At 34.9% G+C, this 27854-nt stretch overlaps 1 protein-coding gene across 14 annotated transcripts in view; it reads right to left on the reverse strand.

Moving 5' to 3' along the window:
* Positions 1-27854, reverse strand: part of SLIT2 (slit guidance ligand 2) — a 244033-nt gene that overhangs the window by 12470 nt on the left and 203709 nt on the right. For 7 of the 14 annotated variants that reach the window (XM_071743851.1, XM_071743848.1, XM_071743855.1 and 4 more), the window contains 11 exons: positions 25948-26111; positions 23656-23688; positions 21411-21535; positions 21184-21281; positions 19667-19806; positions 16405-16431; positions 10215-10308; positions 8197-8334; positions 7865-8105; positions 7392-7522; positions 480-634 (listed from right to left, as the gene is read on the reverse strand). In XM_071743851.1, coding sequence (XP_071599952.1) covers positions 480-634; positions 7392-7522; positions 7865-8105; positions 8197-8334; positions 10215-10308; positions 16405-16431; positions 19667-19806; positions 21184-21281; positions 21411-21535; positions 23656-23688; positions 25948-26111 — 1346 coding nt within the window. Of the gene's footprint in view, positions 1-479; positions 635-7391; positions 7523-7864; positions 8106-8196; positions 8335-10214; positions 10309-16404; positions 16432-19666; positions 19807-21183; positions 21282-21410; positions 21536-23655; positions 23689-25947; positions 26112-27854 lie in introns of those variants that run through there. The other 7 variants (XM_071743858.1, XM_071743857.1, XM_071743853.1 and 4 more) reach the window with 4 other exon arrangements.

Consider the following 27854-nt stretch of genomic DNA (forward strand, 5'->3'; position numbering starts at 1 on the left):
TATTTCCCAAAGAAACCCCAAACCCTGCCACATGCTGTGAGGCAACTCTCCAGTTGGTTCCCTTGTCATGGGGAATCATGTTGTAAGTCCTACCCACCCTGGGCAGTAAGAGCTCCAGAACTTACACTTCATGGCTATGTGTCTTGCTGTCATCTCCTGCAGATATGTGTACAGTGAAATGGAAATGTAAAACACAATTGAAACAGAATGCTAATGTTCTGCACTTGTAAATTAGCTTTACTGCCTCTTCAGGTAACTGAACAATGTTAAACACACTTCTTCAGTATAATAAAAAGTTAAATAACAGTTGAAAATTACAGTATTTTAAAGCAGGCATCAACTACCCATGCTGAATAACTGCTGAAACTTCATCTTAAGCTGCTATCTCAATGAATGAGTCTCTCGTCCTGTGTTTATTAATACATGTTGGACTAAATTAGCTGTGATACTGTTAGTATGAAGCAGTAAGATGCTCTTACCTCCTACATATAGCGGAGAATCAAAATTCAGAGTGGACTGCTTGGACAAATTGGTTATTATCTTGGGGCTTCCTCCATCAATAGATAAAGACAGGACCTGATCCATAGCAAGCAGCTCCACAATGTGGAAATTGCCATCATTAATAGTTTCCACACTGCAAAATAAACATGAATATTATTTTTAAACAGTTGATGATCTGGTTACAACAGTTTTTCATCTTCTTCCCCTTTAATAGTTAATACAGTGTCAGAACAGAACTTCTCCAGGAGCGCAGTCTCCTGAAAAACAGGTTTTAAGCAAGAGCATGCATGTATGCTTAAAAGCCAATACAATATAATAGTCCATCAATAACACTCTATGAATAATTTCTATTATAAATTAATAGCTGTTTTTCACTGAAAGTTGTTTCTGCCCTCACTGAGAAGTGAGATGTGTAAATCTAGATCATACTGCAACTATCAGTTGAAATACATTTACTAGGCAGGAAGCCAACCATAAAAAGGGTTGGAGTTCTTTTGCAACAATGAACACCTCTTCTTTAAAGAAAGCTGAGACAGTTGGGGTTTTTCAGCCTGGAGAAGAGAAGGCTCTTGGGGGACCTTAGTGCAGCCTTTCAGTACTTAAAAGGGGGATTGTAAGAAAGATGGAGAGAAACTTCTGAACAGGTCATGCAGTGACAGGACAAGAAGTAACCATTTGAAACTAAAAGAGGGTAGATTTAGATCAGCTAGAACCTATAAAGTAAAAGAAGATTATCTAAAGAAATTCTTTATCCTGAGGGTGGTGCAACACTGGTACAGGTTGCCAGAGAAGTTGTGGATGCCCCATCATTGGACATATTTGGGGCCAGGTTGGATGGGGCTTTATACAACCTAATCTAGTGGAAGATCTCTCTGCCCACAGCAAGGTGGGTGGAAGTAGGTGATTGCTAAAGGTCCCTTCCAACCTAAACCATTATATATGATTCTAATGTTACTGCAATATGAGCATGTGTGTCCTATATATTGCATGCTATTGGGTATAAATATTTCACACGCATCCAGGTCTGAGTTGATTCCAGTGATATATAAACCTATTATTTTATGGGATACAGAACTACATCTAACCCTAGACCTGCCAGAGAAAATCCCACCATTGGTGCAGACAGCTCCACTGACAGCAATTCTTTGTCATCTTTATTAAGGCATAGTTATTTCTGTGTGTTCAGCTTCTGGCTAGTACAGTGAATACTGTTTTATTTTTCTGGTATGGTATTATTCTTACCATTTCTTACTAACAATATATGAATGAACTAGTAGGAGAATGCCCAAAGTGTCTCATGCAGAAAAAGCTTGTTTCAAGCTCTGTGCTTGTGCTTGGTAAGGAAAAGCTTACACATGTTATGAAGCACAAGAGATGACTGCCTATGCTGATCAGTCTCAATACACAGCAAATCTTTAAGAGCAGGTAACTGCCCCTGAACACAGTATAAGTACCCCAGAGAAGGAAGAATATTATTACTCAATGCTGGGACTGCTGTACTTATATTATTTCTAGCCCATTTTCCACTGAAGTATTAAGAGCTGAATGTATGGCTGCATGGAAGTTATGACAAGGAGCTGTAGCCCAGAGACCAGACATTATAATCATTCCCTTGAGAGCCTTTATTTGCTTCAAGGCACTATCAAATAAGTGATCTAAAGTGTTTGAAAAAAGTTGTTTAAATAAACCAATAGTACAATACCCTAAGATGGACTGAACATTCATGCAACCAATTAGTTCTTCTCGTTAAGAGAGCAGCATAGCTGAAAGGGATTAGATTCCTAAATCTCAAGGCAAAAATCAAGCAAATTACCCTGTACCAATCTTAGTGATGTTTTAATTAACCTAACTGCTTTTGTCCTGGAACAGATCAAAAGCACTCACATGGTCATTTATAGCTGTGACCCATTAAAGAGCTTCTTAGCTATTTATTATTTATTAGTTATTACTCTTAGCTACATGGACAGGCTCAGCTCAATATGGAGAGAAGATCTGCATGGTGAGATGCATTCTTCACTTAAACTTAGCTCTATGTGGAAGTCCAAATGCAGACACTGTCAGAATAGACACTTTTCTGGAATAAGCAGGAGAGGGACTGCAAGGTTCCATGAGGGGAAGGAAAAGGCTCATTATTCCTAAAGAGCAAGGTCTATTTAATGTATTGAGAAGTTCGTCTGCTGTGGTCAAGCCCTGAGAAAGTGCCAGGATTATTTTATTGAACACATTGCAATTAATCAGTCAAAGAATTTGTGCTAAGAAGTCAAAACACATACGACTACATCACTTAAGTAAACAAGAAACCCCAATATAATGTTCTTGTTCCAAGAAAATTTATGCTATTTTACAGTTATTAACCATTCACACAGTAGTATTTAAAAGGATGAGAGCAACACAGAACATGCATTTTTACAGCACGAGGTCAGTCCAGGCATGTATAAAACATCACGTGTAAAGGGAATGTGTCTCTGTTAAGAGTGATTATTAAAAGCTTCTAGTTTAAACTGTTTTACTGGTAGAAATTTACTGCAGAAAGAGGAGTCATCCTAGGTAAGGGTGGTTTAAATTAAAGGGGAAATAAACACAAGTCATATCAGTGCAGTATTTCCTGCCAATGCACTTACATTAATTCTAGCCCATTTCCCATTGGAGTAATGAGAACTGAATGCACAGATCCTAACGAAAAGCTGTAAGAAAAACTGATTTAAAGGTTCTGGAACTCTGAAAGAATAATAATTTGGGAAGAAATATTCCCATATTTCCAATAAACAGATGATGAAAAGCAGTTTACAGAATGAAAAAGCTTTTTTTTCCTGTGTGTGTGTAAAAAAACATTTAACATTTAAAAATGGATGTCCAGACAGAACAAAACCCAAGTCGATCAACTTTTCCCAAATAGCCTCCTCCAATGGATTAGTTTTCTATATTGGGCTTAGCACTGCCATCATGTTACTCAGACTGACTGATGAGTACTTTTGGGATGATGGCTCTTTCTGCAATCAATTCCCATTGCTAAAGCAGTTCTCATTCACTCTATACAGCTCAACTGCTGTTATTCTTGCCTAAATATTTGTCAGGATTAAATCACCATTTCGTATCTTTACGAAGTTGCTACTGCAAGCACCTCTGTAGGCTTGACAGCTCCCATTTTACTCCTTTTCAAGGAACTATTTCTTCAATGCCATTCCTATTATAAAACTTTTATTTGAATGTCTCTATTGGTTGTTTTGTTTTCTTTTTTTCTTTTTTCATTTTGGCCTCTTTCAAGCATCTCCTCATTGTTCAGTGCAGTACAACATGTCTTACTCTTTTTCCTATACTATTGATGAATCTTCACTTCCTTAATGAAATCTGTAAATCTTTATATCAACTTCTCAGTTTTTTTAGTTCTTCTCTGTCCTCCTCACCGTAAATAACTTCCCATCTTTACAAATAGTTCTCAAACTTGGTTGCTCTTAAATATTGAGTAAAAGTCTCCTTTGGCTTCTTCATATCTCTCATTAAAAAAATACACTCATTTTCTTTTATAATTCATCACCTATTTGTACTGGGTCTGGCTGGGATGGAGCTCATCTTATTCATAATAGCTGATATAGTGCTTGGTTTTAGATTTGTGACCAAAACCAATGTTGATAATGCACTAATGTTTTACCTATTGATGAATAATTCTGGCACAGTGTCAAGGCCACCTCTGTTTCTCACTCTGCCCCTCAGTGAATACAGAAGGGATGTGCCTGCTGTTAGGAGGGGACTTTTACTCCTCCTCTGTTCCACTAGAGGTGGAAAGGGGGGTCAATGAACATCTGTGTGGCTCTTAGGCACCTACTGCAGCCTAAGACACTGTTTCAGAATATTATTTCAGCAATTTATAATTCTGGTAAAATGCAGTTGTTTCTTCTGAATTTTTCATAGTGAATGGTGCCTGAAACTGATTTTCTATACAGACCAAATTATTTTCCCAACCTGAAGGGAACAAACTCCTCTCTTTCATACTTCTATTAACCTCTCTTTGCAGGTTATATCATTTACTAGTGTGCTGGCACAATGTCTATTTATCATCCTGCTGAAAATCCACTGAGGCAAGGTGTTAAGATCTTGAAAACATGAAGTCTGCAGAATCTGGAGGGCTAGATCCCCAAATTCTTTGTCCAAGCTGGCTGTATGTCAACACCCAACTGATTAGCACCTCCCTCCAGCTGTACTTATGGGCTGCAGTACTCCTTGCTGGATCTGGCCCTGCCAACCCACCCGAAGAGAAGGTATTGCCTTAGCTACATCAAGGTTACATGGACAGAACTGGGTGGCTTTTCATTCAGAAGAAGCAAAAATCATGCCTACAGAGAAAGAAGAAGCAGGACTGGGCAAGAAACAGAATACAGCAAGAATCAGAGTAATGGATGGTAACAAAAACAGGACTGGAAATTGAGTCAAGGAGGATACTGAGAAGGACAAAATAGGAAACAGTAGAAGTGAATCAGTAGGTTAATGCAGATTATGCCTGAGAGGAGTTTTTGAGCAAAGCTGATCAGATTTAGCAGGCATAGAAAAAAAAAAAGGGAGAAAACCAAAGGAAGGTGCTAAGAGGACAGCTTTAATACATAACAAAGGTACATAAAGACAGCATGCAATGACTGGGTGATAAGAAGTTAAAGTGCTGAAAAAGAGCAGGAAATGTCACAAAGATGCTAGGGAAGTAAACCAGTACGAACTGGAAACAAGAGTGCTAGAAACAAAAGTTAGAAAAAGAGGAGTAGGTTGGCACGGATGATGGGATCAAGAGTATAATAGGTAAAAGATCCTAAACTACAACATCTTGCACCTGAAATAGAAACTATATAGTATCTAATTTGTAAAGTGATTGCTACATGTACAAACTTACAGAAGCGTGGAAATGTATACATGGCTTTCAACACACACCCTTCCCTCAGGAGCAAAATTCAGTACCATTACATTATTTTTCAAGTATCACTGAGAAACTCACCATCAATTTCATTTGAAACAAAAGGAAGGTTGCTTTTACTAATCCTAAGACTACTACAAATAGCAATAATAAATAAAAAACCAACAGCAAGTGTGTATCTGCTTCACAAAAAAATCATGTCACCCTGTAACACTTCACTGCATTTCCCATCCTTTTCACTGCTCCTGCCTTCTCCACCTGTCCCATGATTCAAAACAGCTGATAACTATTGTATGGGAGATGCTTCTAATTTTTCTGTAACACTAATCTAATTGGGAATGTTCATTTATTTATTACTCTATTATCCCTTCTACACCAATCGTTTTTTATTTTAGCTGTGTATTGTTTTCCAATCTTTTTCTAGAAAACAAAAATGGACAAGTGTGAATTACCACCATATATTGTATCACATTAATACTGGAATAAGTGTTAAATTGCTGAGAAAGAAATATGTTTTGAATGGCAAGAAGTATTCTCAATAGCTTAGACAAATGGGAATGAAAATAACTTAAAATTACGTATGATCCTGATTCCTATTGCTTCCTATTCTCAGACAGATGTACCTGTCAAGATAAAAATTAACAAAAATAATTAAACTTCTGACAAAACAATCTAAACTTTTTCTTATCCCAGACAGAAGAGAAAAATCTCATTTTGAACTGTAGTTATTGAGAAAAGTAAATCTTTCATGCAAGTTTAAATTCGTGTTAAGCCTTTAATCTCCTGTAAAGTTAAATCCTATTTTTAATATATTGAAACATATACAATTAAAATATATACTATTTCCATATGCTCAACCATTTCATAAAATTTTAAAAAAACCTTATGAAATACATACTGCATCAGAAAATAAAACCAACCTTAAGATCCTTATTGTAAAAGGATATGTTTTTACTGAAGTACTTTATATTGCATTTTATAGGGATGATTTTTTTTTTCCTGGGGAATGCTTTTAGTAAACTAATAAAACCAGTTCCCCTTGAGTTATTACTTAACAAAGCTTTAGCATTATTTTCTGGCTGTATAAACTTAGGCTTTTGATTTTATATTGCCGTTTGAGCACTATAATTTCTAGAAATAAGTTCTTTTCAATGAAATATCCCTAAGAGTATGCAGAACACTATCAGCTTCTACAAACTCTAAAAGTTAATATACAATAGAGGTTTTTTTAAAACAAAAAAGGTGTAAATACAGCAAAAAGAAGGTTCAAAGAAACCTCACTTAACACTTCCCCTTTACTTCTGAATCTATCTGTAGCAACAATAGGGTAATCACACCCAAGAAATGATGCCTGTTGTCTTTTTGCTTACTTTTGCCATGTCTGTCTGCACATTCTTGGGAAGTTGCATAAAGTCTCCCCGGAAATTTAGGTGTAATTTTTTTCAAAGAACCACAGAAATTTGACTTAAAAAAAACCCTGAAAAATTATGCTCCAGAAGCAGATGTGGACTCTGTGCTCTAATGACTTTGGAAGCAAAATAAAATTCTTTTTGAAAGGTAGTGCCTTTTTTATAATCAGGATTTTAGTTTTCTCTTGGCTTGGCAGGGAAAAGTCCCACATTATATGACTTCCTAACACAGAAGAGAAACTTCCATTTAATTTCTCCTTATGCAACATAGTTCTGCACTTTACCCTCCACACTAGGAATTTTTTTGGCAATAAAATCATGTAAAAAACTCCAGTTCTACATGTAAGCTTTACACAACTGCATAAATATTCTGCTGCAAGCTAACTCTTACTCAGTTTTAATGGATCAACTAATATATTCTCTTTCTGACATTAGAGTTATTTTCCGAGCCAAATCTTGTCTTCTGTCAATAGGCTTCAAATGTCTGACAACACTTTCATACTTCTTTTAACCATCTATTATTTAATATAAGGAATTAATACATGTTCTGTTTCAGTTAAAAATTTGTTTTCATCTCGATTCACCTGTAAATAGCAGAGGCTGGGTAAGATCCTGTGTCATAACTGACCCTCACTCTACCCCGGTACAGCTCTACTGCTATATGATCTTTATCTCCTTTGTAGAGCAGGATCCCACTGTCTTCATCTGTGGCAATCTAGTTGAAAGAAAGAAACACTTAGAAAGAACCTAAAATAAATATTAAAAAAAAAAAAAAAGGCTGTATTAATGGAATTAATGGTTTTACTGCTATACTCTATTACTTCTCTATAAAATTCTTTCTCGAAGGAGAATCAAACAAAAGTATTTATATTCCTAGCAATAAGCCCATCCACTTCTATATGAATACAGAGTTATTCCAGTGACTCTTCTAGATTTTAGCTGAAATTGTGAAAAGCTCTTTAAGTGAGCCAGTAACAACTTTGGCCAATTTTTGATACCATGAAGAAGTAATTTACACTCTTTTCCAGATCAGAATCTGCAACACAAGTAACCTTACCTGTAGAGTGATATTGGTTTGGGGACGTATCTTAGCTGAAGGGATTTGTAGATAGGATTCCTTGTTGACAAAGTTTATACTGATCAGCTTTTCACATTTCTCACCCTGGTAGCCTGATAAACACTGACAGATTGGTTCACTCTCTTTTATGATACACTGGGCTCCGTTTTGGCATTCATAATTATCACAGGGGCTGGTGCGAGGCAGGACCATTGGTGGTGAAAACTCACAAAACAAGCCACTAAATAGAAACAGAAAAAATTAATATTACCAAATAAAGCCAACTTTGACATGAGACATACACGTTTTTATTGTCTTTAGATTTTTCTCACCTGTATCCTTCTGGGCAAATACATGTATAGCCATTAACTGCATCAGTACACTGAGCTCCGTTTTTACATTTGTTGTCCTGGCAGTCATCAAAGTCAATATCACAATGTTCACCTACATATCCAGGTGTGCAATCACACCTGTGAAACAGGAAAGCAAGTGGGATAACAAACTGTTAGTTAAAAAACAACAGGTTGTGCTTATGACAAAGTTAAGGAACTACTAAATTATTTAGAACTCAAAAAGAAAAAAGCATTACTGTGACTCTGTAGCTTAATAGTGTTATTCTATGGGGAATCTACATATATGCAATGAATGCAGGTTTGATAGTTACACATGCTTAGCCCTCTGCCATTATACTGAAAAATTGTGGCTTAAATCTAGAGAGGCCTCATGAATCTTTTTGACAGCTGTTCTTGGAATTTATGAGTAACCCGCAATGTTACAGGATGTTGGAAGCGGCTGCAAACACTAAAAATAATCAATATGCTTAGTTGCTGAAACTGAGACAAATAATCCAGGGCTTGCATTATACTGATGGATATTTTGTCAACTGAACAGCTATGAATGGACCAATGCTTCATTTACACATCTTAGAGATTATGCATAAACTTCCCCTCTTGAAGTTCCACCTCTAAATAATTCCGTGGTTAGGGAACTAACAGGAGTCTCAAAGTCTCAAAACACATATTCTCTGTTATCCCTGAGCTCCCACTGAACTAGAAACAGCTCATCCTCAAGACAGAATGTAATTTTTTGTTTTGTGTTTTTTTTTTCCCCCCCATGTAACTGTCATTGTTAATGCTGGTGGCATTTCTTCAGGGAATTCTCATGCATTAGCCTGAGTGCATGCCCAGAACTGTGTGAAAAATGAATGGAAAAAATTACAGATTCATGCATCCACAGGACTTAATTTTTTTTTTAAATTAAGACATATGTGATTGATTAGATCTTGTGATTCCTTTCTTGGTGTTGTTTGCTTTAGTATCTAGAATTTGGTCTCAAGCTCCAAGAGTGATTTTAAATCGCTGTATAACTTCAAATTAAGTACTTCAATCAAATGTCTCAATTGTTATTCAACATATACAAATAAGAAAACTGAAAGATGAATATAGAGTAAGTTACTAAAAAGCTGACTGAGATACCTGCTTGAAGTTACTGCATGTGCTATTTTCTGATTTAAAATCTCAGAAAGTAGGATGGAAGATTAATGATCTATGCAGTAAAATACAATTTCCAAACTAGATTTACTCAAGTGGCATTCAGAAAATAAATGTAACACACCAGAATTTAAGCCAACAAATTTTCTATTTTACAGTTGAAAGCTATCAATGTAATTTCACGTTCATTGGATTATTCAATATATTTGACTTGTTTTTGCCATATTTTAAATAAAATGTCATTTCATGAGTAGTAGGAATGATAATAAATCATCTGATTTTAGTCCAAGAGCACACTATGAATAGAACAGGTGCTTACAACAAAAACTGAAAGCTGCAAGGTTTCTATATTTATTAACCCAAAGCCTAGTAAAAACACTTTTCAGCAGCTCATGCTAATTAGTTATGATAAAGATATGGTGTAATTAAAGATTAGTTTTCCTGGGGATGGACTTCTATACTTTGTACCTTCCTATGTGCCTTCCTAATAATCTCTTTCACAATCACTTCTCAGAAAGCAGTATAATTATTACACTTCAGTTAAATGCAATTATTTTCCTACGGTCTGAGCTACTAAAAGGGCTCTGAATAGACTGCCACATGGACTAACTGGTCTGTTCTGCTTTCCTATTTAAAATCTGACAGGAATTATAACTGTTAAGGATCAGTAAAATTCAGTAAAGCATATTGGAGATAATAATGTAGCTCTACATGAAAATAATGGCCTATTCTGCTGTAATGCTTAATGATAACTAGAATTAGTATTTTGAGAACTTGCTTCCCCTAAAACAAAAAGGAAAAGAAGTTAAATAGGACTAAAAAAAAAAAAAAATTGGACTGTGACAATGTTTTAAACCTACTTGTATCCTTTGGGTGTCAAGATACACTTTGAGTCATGCTGGCAAGGATTCAGGTTTTGAGCACAGAAATCTAGTTTCTCCTCACAGAGCTCACCTGAAATATAATGTACGCTGTCAAGTCAATGAAAATACCATAGTGTCCTGCAAATAATGTTTCTATTTTAAAAGTACCTGGTAGAACTTTGTAATGCATACCTCATATTATAATAATATCATCATCCTCCTCCTCCTCCTATATAACTTCATAATAAATACTACCAAATAAATCTTAATAAATAACACAATAAGTACTAATCTTTGTGATAACTCCTTTATTTAAAAAATAAGCTCAGTGTCAATTATCTATGCATGGATTTAAATGATAACTGTGAAAAAAATATTTTTGTCATTATAGTATATACAGTGCTGTATCACTAAACACTAAAATTGAAATTCTTCTCACTGAGTCAAACAAGACATTAATATACTTTTATCTTTTTATTTCTAAAAACATTTATTTCTCATTAAACATGGAAATATCCAGATTTGCACTACAAGTAATCTGTTACCTGAAAAAAACCCATGTTAATATCACTGCATGTCAATACAATCCAATTATCCCAAAATGAAAACTTGCTTTCTACTTTTCCTTAAACACAACTCTCCACTTTTTGCATGTTAATGCAACATAATTACCTACAATCTGTTCTATGAAAAGAAAAAAAAAGAAAAATATCTATGTGAAATGTCTATCCTTCCCTGCTGCTCGAAGCCTAATAGTGGATCTCATTTCCAACCTGGGCTGTACAATCTACAAAACATTTTTATTAAAACATTATTCTATTTGCAACTTTATGACAAGTAAGCACCTACAGGTGTGTAAACAGATGACCACTGTCTTGTTCTCTGACTAAATAATCAGAAAATACCATGAACAGTCCCCCTGCAAAGTTTATCACTGGTTTCTAACATAGATATACTTATTCCAGCATCAATATGAAGAATATATGTATGATAACAGGTATAAAATTTGCACATTTAGGGATTCACAGGTCTATCAGGCCCTAAAACTATGGAAGGAGTAGGGCTGCCCCTTGTCCTTTGTCAAGGAATAGAAGATGAGCATGGAGAAGGTAGAAGTATACACCACAGTGAGGAAGAAAGGAGCAGAAGACAGCAGGGGGGGAGCAGGTACTTCCACTCTTCAAGCTTAACTTTCCTTCTGGCACAATATTTGTTGTTTTAGTTATGTGAGATTAAAATAGCAGATAATGGGTTCATCTCTTAACACGGTACTGAGGGTAAGGATAACACCAACATGAACATGGTATGGGAAAGTACAGACTGTTCAGGGGCACCATTTGGGTAGAATCAGGAACAGGCAGGTTGGAAAAATGTAGAAAGGATAATAAAGCTGGAATGGAGAATACTGAATGAAGGTATCTTCCAGAATACACATATGTGTGTGTTTGTGTAGCTACTACTGTCATTAAGCTTTTGACATTCTACATGCTCCTTGCCAAGTGCCTAAAACCACACAGAATCTGCCTTCTTGCTTCCATGGGCTTTTTGGGAATTACAGAAGTACACATCAGAATAAACTGTAGCAAACAGTAGATAGTTGTAGGTATATTTGTCTTTAAAAAAAAGCTCAACAGATCCTCTGGAGAATTTTGCCATTTCCCCAGCAAGTGTGCTTACATACTAGAGTTTAAAACTGGATGTCAGACATTATTTCCAGGACTTATCTCTTAGGGTGTGTAGACTTATTTCAAATGATGGGTAAATAAAAGGAAACAGAGTTCAGAAACAATCTACATTAAAGCATGGATAGAGAAAAGGGCAAAACTGAACCAAATATGGTTTTACTGGATTAAAACCACATCTGAAACATGTATGCTCTATGTGATAAGACAGGAGACCTCTTATCTTCAAAAATATGATGAGAAGCCAAAACCTTTGTAACCATCCTAAAGATCCAGACTGGTTCTACACAAAGATTTGGGGAAAAAAAAAAAAAAAATTATATATATATATATATATATAGCACATTATCAATTTGCAAGAAGTGCATTTCCCCTGTAAAACCAAATAATGCTTTGAATCAACACAGGAAAATGGACTTCATAGGCTACTTAAAAGTCCTCGGGAAAGCTGTCAGTAACCAGGTGACTTTGTCAATATAGGAAAGAAAATGCCTGAAGATCAAATGCAGGCCACTGGAGATGGCTTGTACAATGGATTATAATGCTATCCTCAAAGCCTCTTGAGACTCTCAATGGACTTATTAGTCTGGAAATACACAACTGTTATGATGAGGTCAGAGCAAATAGAACCCTCAAATACCAGAGATTCTTTGCATCTCACCATGTATCAAACAAAACCCAGATCCCTTCCTCTTTTCAAAGGGCTTTACTCAAACAAATACATACGTAAGAGGAAGGAATTCTTTACATAGCATTTAATCAATTAGAAGAACTTGTTATAATAGGTGAAATCTGATTGAAGTCCAGGAACATTTAAGCATAGGACATAAATATGGGAGCAAGGAGTGGAACAAGGAGTGGAAGAAGCAAAGATAACTGAGTTTTTTTGTGGGTTTGTTTTTGTTTTTTAATCCTAGTTTATACACATTCCTATGACTTAGAAATGTATATATGCATCTACAAATATGTGCATATATGCATACACAAACATCTTATTATGGCATATATTCTATATTAAATTACATGCAGAACTGCAAAGTATATTGCACCCTAGTTACAAATAATAAAAATATGGACATTAAATACTTAAAAGACTTGGGAAAAAAAACATCTAAGCATTCCTCAGATTATTAATTTAATTATAATTATAGACTTTCTGATAGTTAGGCTCCTTGGTTTTACTGGAAGGCGAGTTCCCTCAGTTGGGAAGCATAATACAATGTTTTAAAACTTACACTTCTAAATAATGAAAAAGGATTGTGAAACAAATGTCTCAGTTCATGGAAGTCTGACACCAATGTGTGCATACATTCTTTTGTTCATCTAATATTGTAACTGAGGTTTCTGTAATTAAGTTATTGAAAGATGGGAACACTTCTCTATGTAGGAAATGATGCAACAGACTAGTTTTTTAAAAATAAGCAGTGGAAAAAGTGTCAAAAATTCTATGAAAAGTTTCCAACATTTAATTAGAACCAGCAATAATTCTTTTCAGAAGACATCTTGTTTAATTAATCTAGGGAGTCTGGATTCTGGTACGGAGTAGCACTGCAAGCAGTGGAACTTGTGTGGACAGCAGAGTCCAAATGAACCCAACCCCCAAAGGTCAAGACTGGAATATTTACTGAGATTATGCAGCTACCTGTACAGGATGATGCAACAAATTTATTTAACAAAGATGAATTTTGAAGTCAAATTTTAGATGATATTTATTGCTGGGCTGTTCCTATCTTTCACCATTGCTTAACTCCATTTATTTATTCACCCTGCTCATTGATTTCAGTAGAAGATGGAGCTTATTTAGTGCAACATTTCTAGTTGTTTTACATATGCTGTTTGGCAACTACAAAGAAATAGTAACTTTAAGGCTGGTAATCTTTAGGAAAATTAAGAAAATAAAGGGATGGATTACAGACCAGAATCAGTAATATCAATGATCAAACAAGTAGCAGGAGGCTCAGTTTGCCAAGGATATCATGTATATTCCTCTTTTATGAAAATGCAGTAAAATTACTTCACTACTCAAGATTTTAATATACAATAGTAATCTAAATTATATTGAGCTGGGTGAAACAAAAATTTACAGTGAGTGATGAAAAGCAAGAATAGCAAAGGTCTAATGCTTTAATGCTTACGTGTAGTTCTTACAAGAATTAGGATTATGACCTTGACTTAATGAAGTAATTAATTTTTTTATCAAGTTTTATATGACATGACAAGTTTTTAGTTACTTGAATACTTAAATTTTAGGCAAGTACTTATTTGATTACCAAGGGACAGAAAGTAGAAATTCAACTCACTTATTGTTGAAGCAAAAAGGCCATGTAGTCATTTGAAACATATAAAAAAAATCTGTATCTGTGTCTAGGGCTTTCCTAAACTGAGACAATAACTTAAAATTATCCTTTTTTTTTTTCCCTACTACTGTCAAAATTCAATATATGTCAGGCATGACTGAAATGAGCGACCCTCCAAGCAACTATTTATAACTTTCATTTTCAGCTGCATGATATGTCTGCTTAAAATTTGGTTTTGAACTTAGTTCAAATGCCCTGGGTTTTAGCATCTTTTTTGTGAGAAATTTGTTCTTGATATAATAATTTATTTTAATATTTTGTAGTTCACACTGCTGTTATACATTTACAGTGAGTACTGCTCCATTTCGGATTCATTGCCTTTCTAACTTGAATTAGATTTAAAGACACTTAAAGTACCAGAAAGACTATTTATACACAGGTAACAGGTGCTTCAACTTGAGTTGTCTACTTGAGTTTCTTCATAGTAGCACCTTCCCTTTACATTCCATTTGAAAAACTATTTTTCATGTACATGGAAATTAAGTTTTGCTTCTAATTTCCCAAAGTAGATCTTAAATTCTGTAATTTACACTCCTGGAAATCAGTGCCAAAGCAAAATTTTATCCATGAATCAAAGATGTCAAACCACTTATTGTCATCTGGTTGATACTTCTTGGCTTGCTTAGGTTGTTTTTTCTTTGTTTGTTTTTCAGATTAAAACCAAGAATAGCAAAGAACTTCACTTTTATATTTGTATATACTGAGCTTACGTTTTTTCAAGTTTTTCTAGGGACAAAGTCAGCCTGCTTCATAGAGGGATAGTAACAGAACAATGTAGAAAGAAAACCTGAGAAGTGACAAGGTGAAACAAAGCCAGTTTCTGTCCAGACAACTAATCAGACAATGCAAATACAGCAACACATTTAAAAGGAATACAGCTTTAAGCATGGAACACAGCTGTAGATGGAACAATTTTCTGGGAGTTTCTTGTTTTCTCCATAAGTTACAAAGAGAATTCAGGCTTTGAGTTTAACTTTGTAATAATTATTCATCAGCTGTCTCAATATATCAAGGCTGAGGGGAGACCTTATCACTCTCTACAATAACCAGACAGGAGGTTGTTACAAGGTGGGTGTTGGTCTCTTTTCCCACATGTCTAGTGACAGAACAAAAGGAAATGCCCTCAAGATGTGCCAGGAGAAGCTTAGATTGGATATTATGAAAAATTTCTTCTCTGAAAGAATTGTCATAGATTGGAACAGGCTGCCCAGGGAAGTGGTGGAGTCAGCATCTCTGAAGGTATTTAAAAGATGAGTAGATGTGGTGCTTAGGGATATGGTTTAGTTATGGAATTGGCAGTGTGTTAGCTTAATGGTTGGACTTGATCTTAAAAGCCTTTTCCATCCAAAACAATTCCATGATAATTGCAGCCTTGCCCAACAGGCACTTGTAGAGAAATGAAAATATTTTTATTTTTTTGCTTTCAAAACTAAATATGTAAATTCATCAATATGTCATTATGATTCTGTTAGCTCTCAAACCGTACAGATGATCAGACTGAATAGAAGATGGTCCATCTCTGTTTGTGAGATAGGTGTTAGGCAGAAACTTAAAGAAAAATTTAAAAACCAGGAATAACCAAGTTAGTGTCATAAAATCCTCCACTATTACCTTTCTTGTATCATAGCCTCAGCTTAGTGTGGTCATTTCAGATTCTATATATATTTACACCAAAAACCAAAAAAAAAAAATGAACAAGAAGAATATCATTTTATACTCCAGCACATTTTCTAGTACCATAGTCTATACAAAGCAATTAAAGCAAAACAGTTCTATAAAACATTGAACACATCAGAATGGAACCAGGGTATGTCTTTAAGGGGACAAGAACAAAGATTTCAGAAGATCACCAAGTAAAACTTTTAATTACTCCAATCAGTGGCTGCACAATTTTAATACATCTGAAAAAAGACAACGAAGTAGTATCAAAGGATTCCTGCACAGCAATCTGAACCTGCAATGACATTCTTCTGACATGTATTCACAGCAAGAGCCACATTCCTAAATTTGAGGATTTGCAGTGAGCTTTCTAAATTATATCTATGTACGTCTTATGTGATCATTTGCAAGAACTGAAATCCATGCACCTTTAAGGAAAGGAAAGTGAGAAACCAAAGTAAGTGAAAATAGGCTTAAAAGACAACTGACCTTTTTCCACCTCATTCAGATTAGCAGCTTGCAGTGACAAAGACAGAAGAGACAAGAGACTTTTTACATTGTAATACAACAGCAGAGCACATTAAGCTAAGGCACAACTACAGCAGCAGAGAGGTTGATATAGCAAAATGAAGCAAGCTTCAGAGTCTCACCTACAGCAGAGCAAAACAAACAGAGAAGGTAAGAAGTAGATGCCACTGGTGGCATAGGAAAGGTTTTACTTCTGGATCAATTAGATCTGTGATCTAATGACTGATGGTAACGAGCAAGAGAAATGGTCATCTGCAATCTATAGAATGCACATAAAATGACCTGAAGTTTACTAGACTGAGGTTAAAATAAAGGGAGATGATAATGTTGAGAGAATAGTAAGGTTAAAGAGTGCAGGACATAGGTATTTTAAGTGGTTTATTTGTCAAGGTTCCATGGGACACTCTGAATGTCCATTTGCTTATTGCTGTTTCAGATTTAGTCTGTGATCTTGAGAAAGCTCATAGTGTAGTGCAAATACCATTCTTTATCTTTCCACCTGTAACTGGAGGCAATTGTACAACTGAACTGTGACAGAAAAACCTGGATTCCTGATTCCTAAACAACAAAACAATGAGCTTTTTAATTGTTTGGTTTTAAACAAACACTGTGCACTCGAGAAGTGGAAATATTCAAGGGACTGTTAGAGAAGTCAAAAAGTAACTGGTTTTGCACTGCAACATTCTTTACAGTATTTTTCGTAGCTTTTGTAGGTATTTTCAGGGTTAATTTGAGATTGTAACAACACATAAACATTAAAATAAAGAATTATTTTCATTTCATACCAGCAGGTTTCAGTTGACTTCTTTCATATACAGTACTATTGAAACATAAAGCATATTTGTAGATAACCATTCACCCATAAAAATATTCTGGGCTGATGCACTTCCACAATCAGCACATATATGCTCTGACATCTTGAACACAGACAATTTGAACTATTTCCAACTGAATTAAAGGAGAACAGGACAAGCCTACAGTGGGATTTTCCTGGTATATATACTGTCCCAGTCTCCATCTTCTCAGATAGGGATTGGTATTTCAGAATTTAAAGATCTCTTTACCTACTGAAAATATCACCTGTTTCTCTGATTATTCACCTACTTTTGCCCACCTAGTACATTAATTTGGTTAGTGAAAAATAAGTTTCATAAAGAAACTCATTAGCAACATACACATCTGATTGCAACCTGAACAGATACCAAAACCCAAACGTTTACATAGTTAGCTCCTTGTGAAAGTCACTGCATCCATACTGGACATGGATTCTTATCTTTCAAATCATGCTATAGGCCAGAGAAAAAAAAATTCCTATAAATAATTTGGTACCTCATACACACTTGAGACAACGGTGAGATTACTTTATATTCTGAACACTACCATTTCTAGATCCTGATGTGTCCAGACTACTATCAGTCTAATTCTTAACACTGCAGGTGATTAAATTACTATGCAAAATCAAGGATGACAGATGTGAAGAACCCAAGCTTAATGTTTTATATTTTCTCTTTACAACTCATCTCAAAAATGACTTCAGATCTCACACATGGTGTCTTATCTCTAGAAGCTGTGTAAGATAGAAGGTATATTGTAGAAGTCTGCACTGTATCCCGTGGAATGAAAAACTCGAACTTTTGCTTCAATTCTTTTTTCCCAACTTTTCTTTAAAATGCATTGAGACTCTGTTGTTCTATGTGAAAAAAAATACATTTGGTAAGGTGTTGAAAAAAATTTGATGAGATAGAATAATTTCTCAACGTTTTTTAAAAACGAGAACAGCTGAACTTACTGATTACAAATAAATTGATTTGATTTACTGAGAGCTGGTGAGAAAGTTCTCACCTTCTCAACCTACTGAGTTCAGTAGTAATTATGAGTAGGAATTGCATCTGTAAAAGCAACTCTTTTTCTGAAATAATTAGTTAGCCAAAAAACCCACTTTCCATGTAAGATTATAGTATTTTTCTTTTAGAATTATTCATAATTATGAACCAAATTAAAACAATACACTTTCTGGAATTTTGTCTGAAGAAGCTTAACTGCAATACCAACATCAGAAATGTTACCAATGTTTTTGTGTTCCTTTTTGCTCTAACCATATGGATGTATAGAGAAATGCTACAGCTGCTGTTTTAATTGTAAATGTAAAATGTCCATTTCAATAGCAATACCACAAAAATGCAACAGACACACTTTATCCACGCTGTAGGCTAGCACGTAACAAGCCTTTGCATCCATTCCATGGAGATCTAACACAAAAGAGTCCTTTCCATGGCATTCTGTGGATACAGCAAGCTGCTGACTCAAGCAGTTAAATGCATCTATAGGAATGCCAAAAATGAAGAAATGAATGACACAGGTAGAAAAACCTGCAAAGCTGCAGAGGAGGAATGCACGTGTAAATGAGTTGTCTGCTATCTAACAGATAGATGAAACCTCTTAGCATGAAGCCACTGAACAGGAATACTGGACTGATGTGACTTTGCTTTGCTTTCTTCCAGCCTAGACAGTAGCATATCTGATCACATTTTTAAAGGAGATAGCAACTGATCCCAGGGGAGCTGAATCTTGGCTCACATATAGCTGAAATATAGTTATAGGAGAAATAGTAAACATCAGTCTCTACTTATTGATGCTGTTACCTATTATTTGTTTCTAATGCATTAATTGTTATTTTGTCTAAGAAGATTATGTCTATTCTTCCAAATGTGGACCATCTACTTATTTTTATATACCTTATTCTGGCTACATATACTTTTAACTTCCATTGCCCTAGCTTATGCTACATGGGGAAATTTCTACCGAATACATACCCAGCATCAGTACTGGCTGAATAATAATGTCAGATTATGAAGCTGTATTTCTTGTACCTGTGTTCTATTATCTTCACTTGCTGTGGGTTTTCATGATTTAAATATTGACTTTAAATCTGAATACCCTAAACCAGCTGAGCAATCCAATAGGTTGTAGAACTAATGATGGAACTAAACCTCGGATTAAAGTGCGTTTCCTATGTTTACAATAAATTAAATTAATTCTGGAGTTCACCTCTCCTTGCAGTTCTCCAGAGCTCAATTGTAGTGCTCCCTGAGGTTAGTGAAAAATTCACTAGAGACAATAGCACTGATTACAGTAAAGATACAGAATAACATCTACAAACTGAAATGTATTACTGTTTTGCTAGGAATTCTTAAATTACCAGTTCTTTCTCTTATACTCCTACCTGTATATTCAGGTGGGCAAAGGCAAGTGTAGTTATTAATTCCATCCACACAAGTAGAATTATTCTCACAGTCGTTGTCTTCACAGTCATCAACATTTACTTCACAGTTTTCACCTTCAAATCCATCTGCACAAATGCACCTGTAATATAGAAAACAAAGCTAACCACATAGACATTTTAGCCAGGGAGACAATAAGTTCTGTAATTAACAGGTACAATAATTCATAATCACAATGCCATAAAGAAACATGTTTGATAAAATGTGAAACACCATATAATAAATGTTTATTTTTCACATTTTAAATTTCAGAGTAAAGGCTCCTATATTTATGCTGTAGTCTCCAGATTAAGGAGCTTTTTAAACTGAATCACTGAACATTTCATTTGAGAAGTGTGCTACCTTTGTAATATTTGATTATGGTTCTTATGGAAAGTGATCCATTTGTTTTGTTGTTTACTTTTTTGTTAAAGTCAAACACATGAAAAGACTGTGGAATCAGGGATTAGTATGTAACAGCAGTGTTCCACTATCATTCAACTAAATGTCAAATGTTCCATGTATAATACACACATTCACATCTAAAACCCAAGCCTGTATAAACTCTTCTAAGCATTTTTTGCTTTTACATATGTTTATACAACACCTCCCCCATCAAAATAGTAAATGTAAAAGATAAGATGAATACACACGACCACCCACTGTAATTTTTACAGCTTTGATTATAAGATTGCTTTAATTTTCAAAATACATGGTGTTTAAACAAATAAACGAAAAAGGTTAAATTCTAAGACATGACTGTCACTCTAAATTATAGAGGCATAATATTAAGATTTATATGCTTAATTTTTAATAGAAAGATATTTAATCTTTGGGTAGAATTTGGATTGAAAATAAGAATAATATCATAATGAATTGCAGGATGGTGATTTGTATCTTTTTGAGCTACCATTTCTAACAAGCTTGAGGTGGAGATTATTGAACAACTAATAATTCCACACAAGAATGCTAAAGAACTTTATTTCATAATTCATGAAGTACATCTGGAGTAATTGTACTGTGTGATTAAATAACTCAAGATTAAAAATGCTCACAGCATGTTTATCTGCTGGCATAGTGAGTTCCAAATGAATCATTAATTTTCGGTTTCACTGGGATTTACATTTTATCATTTACATGCTGTCTATTGAAGTAATACACACAACAGATGAATTGTGAGATTTTTTTCAGCAGGGATCTAGCTAGCTATTAATTAGCATAATGGCGTCAATACTATGTTGTCTTGACCTGATATGCCTCAACTAATCCCAATCATTTGTTATTGTTTTGAACAGTTTCAAAGCTTTAGAAGCTTTCCAAGGATGGCAACATGTTCTGAAAAATTCAGCAGCACGGAAAGGGAGCCTTCTCGATCCGCTTACCAGCAAACCCAGAGAAGCCAAAGATTAACACCAAAATTGTTTTTGTCCATAAGACTCAGTAGTTTTCTACCTTGTTATTACAATTTAAAATAACCTACCAGAAACCATCTTTTTCTCCTTCTTTCAAATGACAAGTTCCACCATGATGGCATGGGTTACTAATGCAGGCATGAATGGGAATATCACAGTCTTGACCCTACGCAGGATACAACAAATGCAATTTAACAAGAAAATAGAATCACTAGTGGAAGCAAGCCATCAAACAGAGGTTATTAAGGAGAAGCTTGCATCACAGGAAGCATTTTCCTCTTCATTCAATACCTACCTTGAAACCATACGGGCAAGTGCATCTGTAGAAGTCAACTGGATCGTTGTTGCAGGTCCCATCATTTTTACATGGATTTGATAAACAGGGGTTACACTTAGCAAGAATATTAACATCCACAGGCCCTTAAAAATACAAAATTCAACAGTCAGAAACAACTTTTAACTTACATTTGACAGGCTATATCTGCCATGTTGCTTTAAATTTTAAAATTATGTCTTAGACTTTATGGTGTTTCTTGAGAACTGAAATCCTGGGCTGTCCTTAATTCTTTTGACATGACCAAACAAATTTGGGGTTGGATTTCTGGTTTAATTATCGCTTGTTTTTTAAAATCACACCAAAGTGATTCCCACGTTCCTATTCTCTGAAAGCTGCACAGTTCTGACCCATGAAAATTACTTTCCCTTTCAATTAACAAAATGAGGAATACAGTTTCAGTTGTTGTCACTTTCAGCAGTGTCACACAGGTAAAAACTGAGAAAAAAGGCTCATAGTTTGCAGTCCCACCCTTTATGGTGTTACTGAGAACAATTTTTAATGTATTTTTGTTTTATTTTTTTTATCTGCAGGATAAGAGAAAGCAAAAATAAAGCTATGAGCCTGATGGCTTCCTAAGTTTTACTCAAAATGAGCGAAAATTTTCCAAGCAAACGGTACTTTCACTGAGATGGGTTTTTTTGTTTTTTTGCTGTTTTGTTGTAACTTTCTTTACTTATTTTTCTTTGCAAAATTAATCTCAGATAAGTCATTGTAAAGGAACTGGCATGGAAGGAAGCCAGATGCTTATAAGGATTTAGTAGGTGTTAGACATTAGAGGTTGACATTCTTTTAAAAAATTATTTTAAAGCTGTAGTTGCTGGTATCCTTCTGTGTCAGAGCCTGCAAACAAATCCAAACAGATGAACACAGTAATTTCTGCCAAAGCCACAATCTCTATGAATCACTGACTATTCTTGTCTTCATTACCTTATTTTGAAAGAGAAATCTATACCTGATTCAAGTTTCTGTTAGACCAGCAAAGAGCAGAGGTAGAATTAAAACACCAAGGAAAAAAAAAAAAGTCCTGCCTGTCTACTCTAGACTACTGCAGATTATTGCTACACTACATTGAGAAGTTCTGTGAAAAAAGGCACACACTAAAATAAAAAATACAGTATAACACTGTTCTGAAGCCAGAAAGTCCATTCTTCCTGGCCTCAGCTCTTTTCTCTGAACATCATATCCTCTTTTCTACTTATGCAATAAAATGCTTGTCATTTGGCATGAATTAAAATACATTCAGTAACTAAGGTTATTTTCCTAAATGGATTAGTAATCTAAATTTCATTTTCAAAACAGGCCCAGAAAGTGGGAACCTAAGTCTCAACAAGATAGTAAACAACACAGTATCTGATTTTGTGTTGTGCTTACTTCCAACTATTCTATATGTAGTATCCCACAAAAATTAACATTTCGATATATTATTCTTCAGTTGCAACATCAAAAAATGGAAACATCTCAGAGGTTTACTAGAAAGTAAATTCTGTAGCTTATTTTCATTTGCACTGTACCGTTCCTTGTGTTAAAATTCTTGTATATGAACAAGAATTTAGCTCATAAACTATTGTTTAGTTTCTACCATCGTAGACATATACTTGAATTTCACATTGTAGATTATTCTTGAACAAGCCCTAACTGGAAAAATACTCTAAAAATAGAAGAAAAAAGAAGCAGTATTCTTTTGCAAACAGTAAAAACTAATTGTGTTTTATTGACAAACATACACACACAGAAGTAGCTATTGATGTGACGGACAAAACCTGTCATCTAAAACATGACATGAACCCTCTCCATATCAGCTTCTAGAGAAATCTTTGCCAAGAAAAACTTCAAGCTGTGACCTTTTGTGATTCAGGAACTTCTCATCTTCCATGCATATCCCTGGCCATAAATCAGTATCTACACTATGTCACTTTTGCTAAAGCTGGCAATGAACTCACCAATTTTAGTACAATGCAGTGGAAACAAGCATTTCAGATAGACAATTATTGGACCTCAAATAGTGGATTTAAAAATAACAAAACTATCCATACAATATGTTAAGTAACATATCATGAAAAATCAGTGATGAACTCATCACAGGGGAAAACAAAGGGTAAACATGCGTGTCTTAGGAAAGAAATCTGCTTGGGGTACACAATAGGAAGGTCAGAAGGTCCATTCTTAATCAGATCACCCATTCCAGAGCTACTTACAACCTTACCTGGTATCAGAAAACCACAAGGCCCTGGAATCTCTAGAAGCAGGGCATGGATGGTAAAGGTGTAAAAGTAAAAGATTGAGAATCTGTTAGAGGCCACATAAAAAAACAAAACAAAAAAACCCCAACAAAACCAGCAAACCAAAAACCACCTATAACCCTAGAAAAACAAACTGAAAGAAGAAAATACCAGGGGAAGATTCCTGGAGTAAAGAATTCATAAAATCAGAGTAAGGTGCAGTGATGATATGAAGCTCTGCCACTGGGATAAGACTTCATTTTAAAATGCTCATTTTCACAGGGCACTATTCATTATGTTGGTCAAATTCAAGCATCCATTTCACTTTCAATTGAATCCAGAGACACTGGTAGGAGGGAATTGCACACTATACTTCTGTAAATATATATATACAAAAGCAGATCTTTGACAGATATATCTGAAACAGTCCCCTCACTTATAGCCTAAATTTTTGGTTCGAATAGGAATACAGCATCTTCCTAATAAGATTACTTATCTTTGAGTAACAGACACATAAGGCCTTACAGAGCCACCATGTCACTGAAAAGCTGCTGATTTGCAATCTGTGATTATGAGCATCTTCACAGAACAGTGGCAGGAAAATTGTTTTCTTTCAAAGGTACCCATAATACCAGGTCTCCACTCTTGGAAGTAAAAACAAATATAGTTCTTACCCTGCATTACAATATTTTCTGACGGGTAAGAGGGAGCAAGATACTTCCTGGATTTTCTGACAGAAACATAGCACTGAGTGTAGGCAGGGGTGATACAATTTTTAAATCTGACAGAGCTGGAAAATAACCAAACAAGTCCTTCATGTCCCTTCAAATATTCTTTCACTTACATCCCCACAAAAGTGTGCAGTAAGAGTGTATCTGCAATAATGTCTAGCAGATGCTTGAAGAGAAAATGATCAGATTGACCAGCAAATGTCCTATCTAAAATCAGACTAAAGGACTTTGAAATAGATCATTTGTTGTATGCAATGAATACTGGCATGACCTCAGAGATGTACTATTGAAACCTGCAAGTAGGATTTGGAGTGAGAGACAATTCATTGGTATCTCACATAACAAAATTGGTTCCAATGAGTTTAGTTTAGAAAAAAAGATTTTTGACAGGAAGCTTAAGACCTTTAGAAGATTAAATAGGATGAATATGCAATAAAGAACAACTTTGGATGAAACAAACTCTGACAAAATCCTAAATTTTTTTTAAGGAAGAAACTATGAAAGAGACACTTTTGCAGATGCACTAACAAATGAATAAATCAAAATAGCTTGAAGATTATCTAAACTGTGAGAATCAGTTAATTCTACAAGATTTTAGATCATATTTACCTGATGCCTCAGAAATAACTGAAAGTTTAGTAATGGCTTACAAGTATAAACACATAGCTTTTTTGCATATTTTTTTTCAGTTGGGGATTTCTATGTTTTTAAATTAGGGCCTTGAAAAATGATGCTACGTTAGAAGCTTTCTGTGTTTTCAGATTATTTAAGGAAGGAGAAATGGATGAAATAGAGGAAGGTTAAACAGTGAAACAAACCAAGTTCTCTCTCACATATGAGTAAAAAAGGTACTTTTCTAACCAGAAAATATTAAGGTTGAGAAAAAGAACCTAGGAACTAACAGGCAATTATGCAAGTTGTGATATAAATGCCAGCACGATTGTTACCAGCATGGAGATAAATCCTCTTAGTTCAAATCCTGACAACCCTCCCCATATAACATTTTAGAATGAGACTTCTCTAGAGGTAATCACATCCATTTATCTGCATATATTTTTTTTGAAGTTTTTTTAAATGCTTTCTTCTGAAATATCAGAGAAAGCATCCTGGAGCTACTGATGCAATTATATATATTGATGCACCACTGAGATAGTAGTGACTGAAAGTATGATGGATTTATTTAGTTTCTACTGTAAGCAGTCTGAAGGAAAAGAATATTCTTTTGCTAAGGGAAGTAATATTTAAACTGTAGATCATGACTGAGAAACCTATGTACAGCCATGCACTGCAATTCTGAAGATTTTCTTTCTCCATCTACTGTTTGAAAAGAAGTAGGCATTGAAGTCTTTGAAATAAATACAGTTCCTGAATGGCAACAGTGGCTACATCTCTCACTAGGAGGAGAAATGATGACAACACTGAGTGAAGATGCTACAATATATTTAACAATATATGCAATTAGAGCACACAGGACTTATTTCACAGCTCAGGTATTTGTAAATATTCAAAACTGATATTTCAAAGGGAAAAAAACACCAATAGTACCTTGGCAAGTAAATTTTTTAGAAGGAGTGGTGAGAAGAAGTTTATCTGCCATTTCTCCAGGACCAGCACAACGTGCAATACCAGGTTCTTTGTATTCTGATTTTACCCAATCAGACAGCCACTGCATGTTGCAATCACAATAAAGAGGATTTGCTCCAATAGCCCTATGGAAAAAAGACAAAAAGGAACCAATGTTTTAAATGGATATGGGTTCTAAATAAAGCAGTGAGGGTTTCAGCAGTAAACTTGGTCCAGAAACCTAGTTATTCCTAGATGCATAGATGTGAACTTTGGAAAACTAATCCTAACCAGCTCTGTTTCACCATTAGTACATAGTGGCCAAGATCAGCTGCATCAGCAGAATGAAATTGATACTGGGAAATTAAGTTAGAAAGAATAAAGTATTTTTTCCAAAGCAGCCGAGGCAACATTCCAGAGTTCTACCCTGATATTTTTCCTTCTCAGTTTATGACTCCCAGACTGGTAGAAACCATCTGTTTCTAAACTTCTAACTTTGATTTAATTATTTCCTCTTTGGAGCTCTCCCACTGAACTCATAGTTATGTGCAGAATTCTGTAAGAGGTCTCTGCTGCAGAAGTAAATAAAACTACATTATCCTAGCTTTGTGGTAATTAGATAACAATTGCCCTGTCATGAAAACCAGCAAATTTCCTTAAATAAATTTGGTTTTTTTAATTAAAAAAACCCCAATTAATTTAGAGATTTTCAGAATTAATTTCTGTAAAGGGTTTTTAGGTGTCTATTTCCTCTGCTAGAAGCTATAATACTCTTAAAACTCTGGGAACAATGATATATTCTGTGGTTAATTGGGAGGATAGAAGCATTGTGCTACTCTATAATGAGGGACTCATTCCTTTTCAGAAATACAATAATCATAGAACTTAATAAAATCATTCACACATGCACACTACCAAATGAAAGCATTAGAACTTCCAGATATCCTTCCAGATATTTCAGTACTTTTTTTCAGATTGTAACACAACTTTGGATCTGTGGGTCTTCCAGAGATACAAAAAAAGTCTTTGGCAAGCCAAGACAGTAGAATTTACCACTGCTGAGATGTTCATTTCTGCCACACTGAGCAAGAAGCCCTCTTTCTTACTACAGTGATCTTACAGGTGAACTCAAAGAATTGAATATATTTGCTCAGTCAGGCTTAAGTCAAAGCAGTAACAAAATCAGGACTGATGATAAGGAACTTCACATGCAAGGACAAATAGTTAGAATTTGTCCTGTCCAGATTTGCAGGAATGAATGTCAGCCTGAACTGAAATAACACAATTGCTCTGCTAAAATCAGGATGTTAGCATAGAATGGTAGCCATTAAGAAAAAAATAACAGCAATAAAAATCAAATCTATGTAAGTTTTACTGATAGGTCATGTAGACAAACTAGTTCAATGGTAGTATTTGAATGAATCATCAATAACTTAAAGCTTTATCAGTATAATCAAATTTCTGAGAAATGGCAAATGAAATGCAAATGTCCAATACTGAACTAGAAACAGATAAGTAAGTTTTTAACAATGGCAGCTGTTCAGAAACATAAAAACCAGATATATCTAAAGGCACTAGGCAGCATCTCCTCAGTTGCAAGCAAAGATTTAATAACTTTCCACAAACACTTCAAGGTTTAGAGATAGTAACTTGTTCTAATCTAGGTCCCCATTGAAAATTATAAACAGGAAAAGTATTGCTTCAAATGATGTTCTGAAATCAGATGTCATTAAATGTCAGATGTATTAAATGTCAATTTAACATACGCTTGCACAGAATCATAGAATGATTTAGGGCATTCTGGAGGTCACTGAGTTTCATCTCCTGCACAAAGCAGGGCTCAGACAGGAATGAAGATTCTTCTGCTTCTTTGGGCAGCATGTTCCAAA

Source organism: Heliangelus exortis, chromosome 4 (assembly GCF_036169615.1).
Source record: "Heliangelus exortis chromosome 4, bHelExo1.hap1, whole genome shotgun sequence".
NCBI classification, from domain to species: Eukaryota; Metazoa; Chordata; class Aves; order Apodiformes; family Trochilidae; genus Heliangelus; species Heliangelus exortis.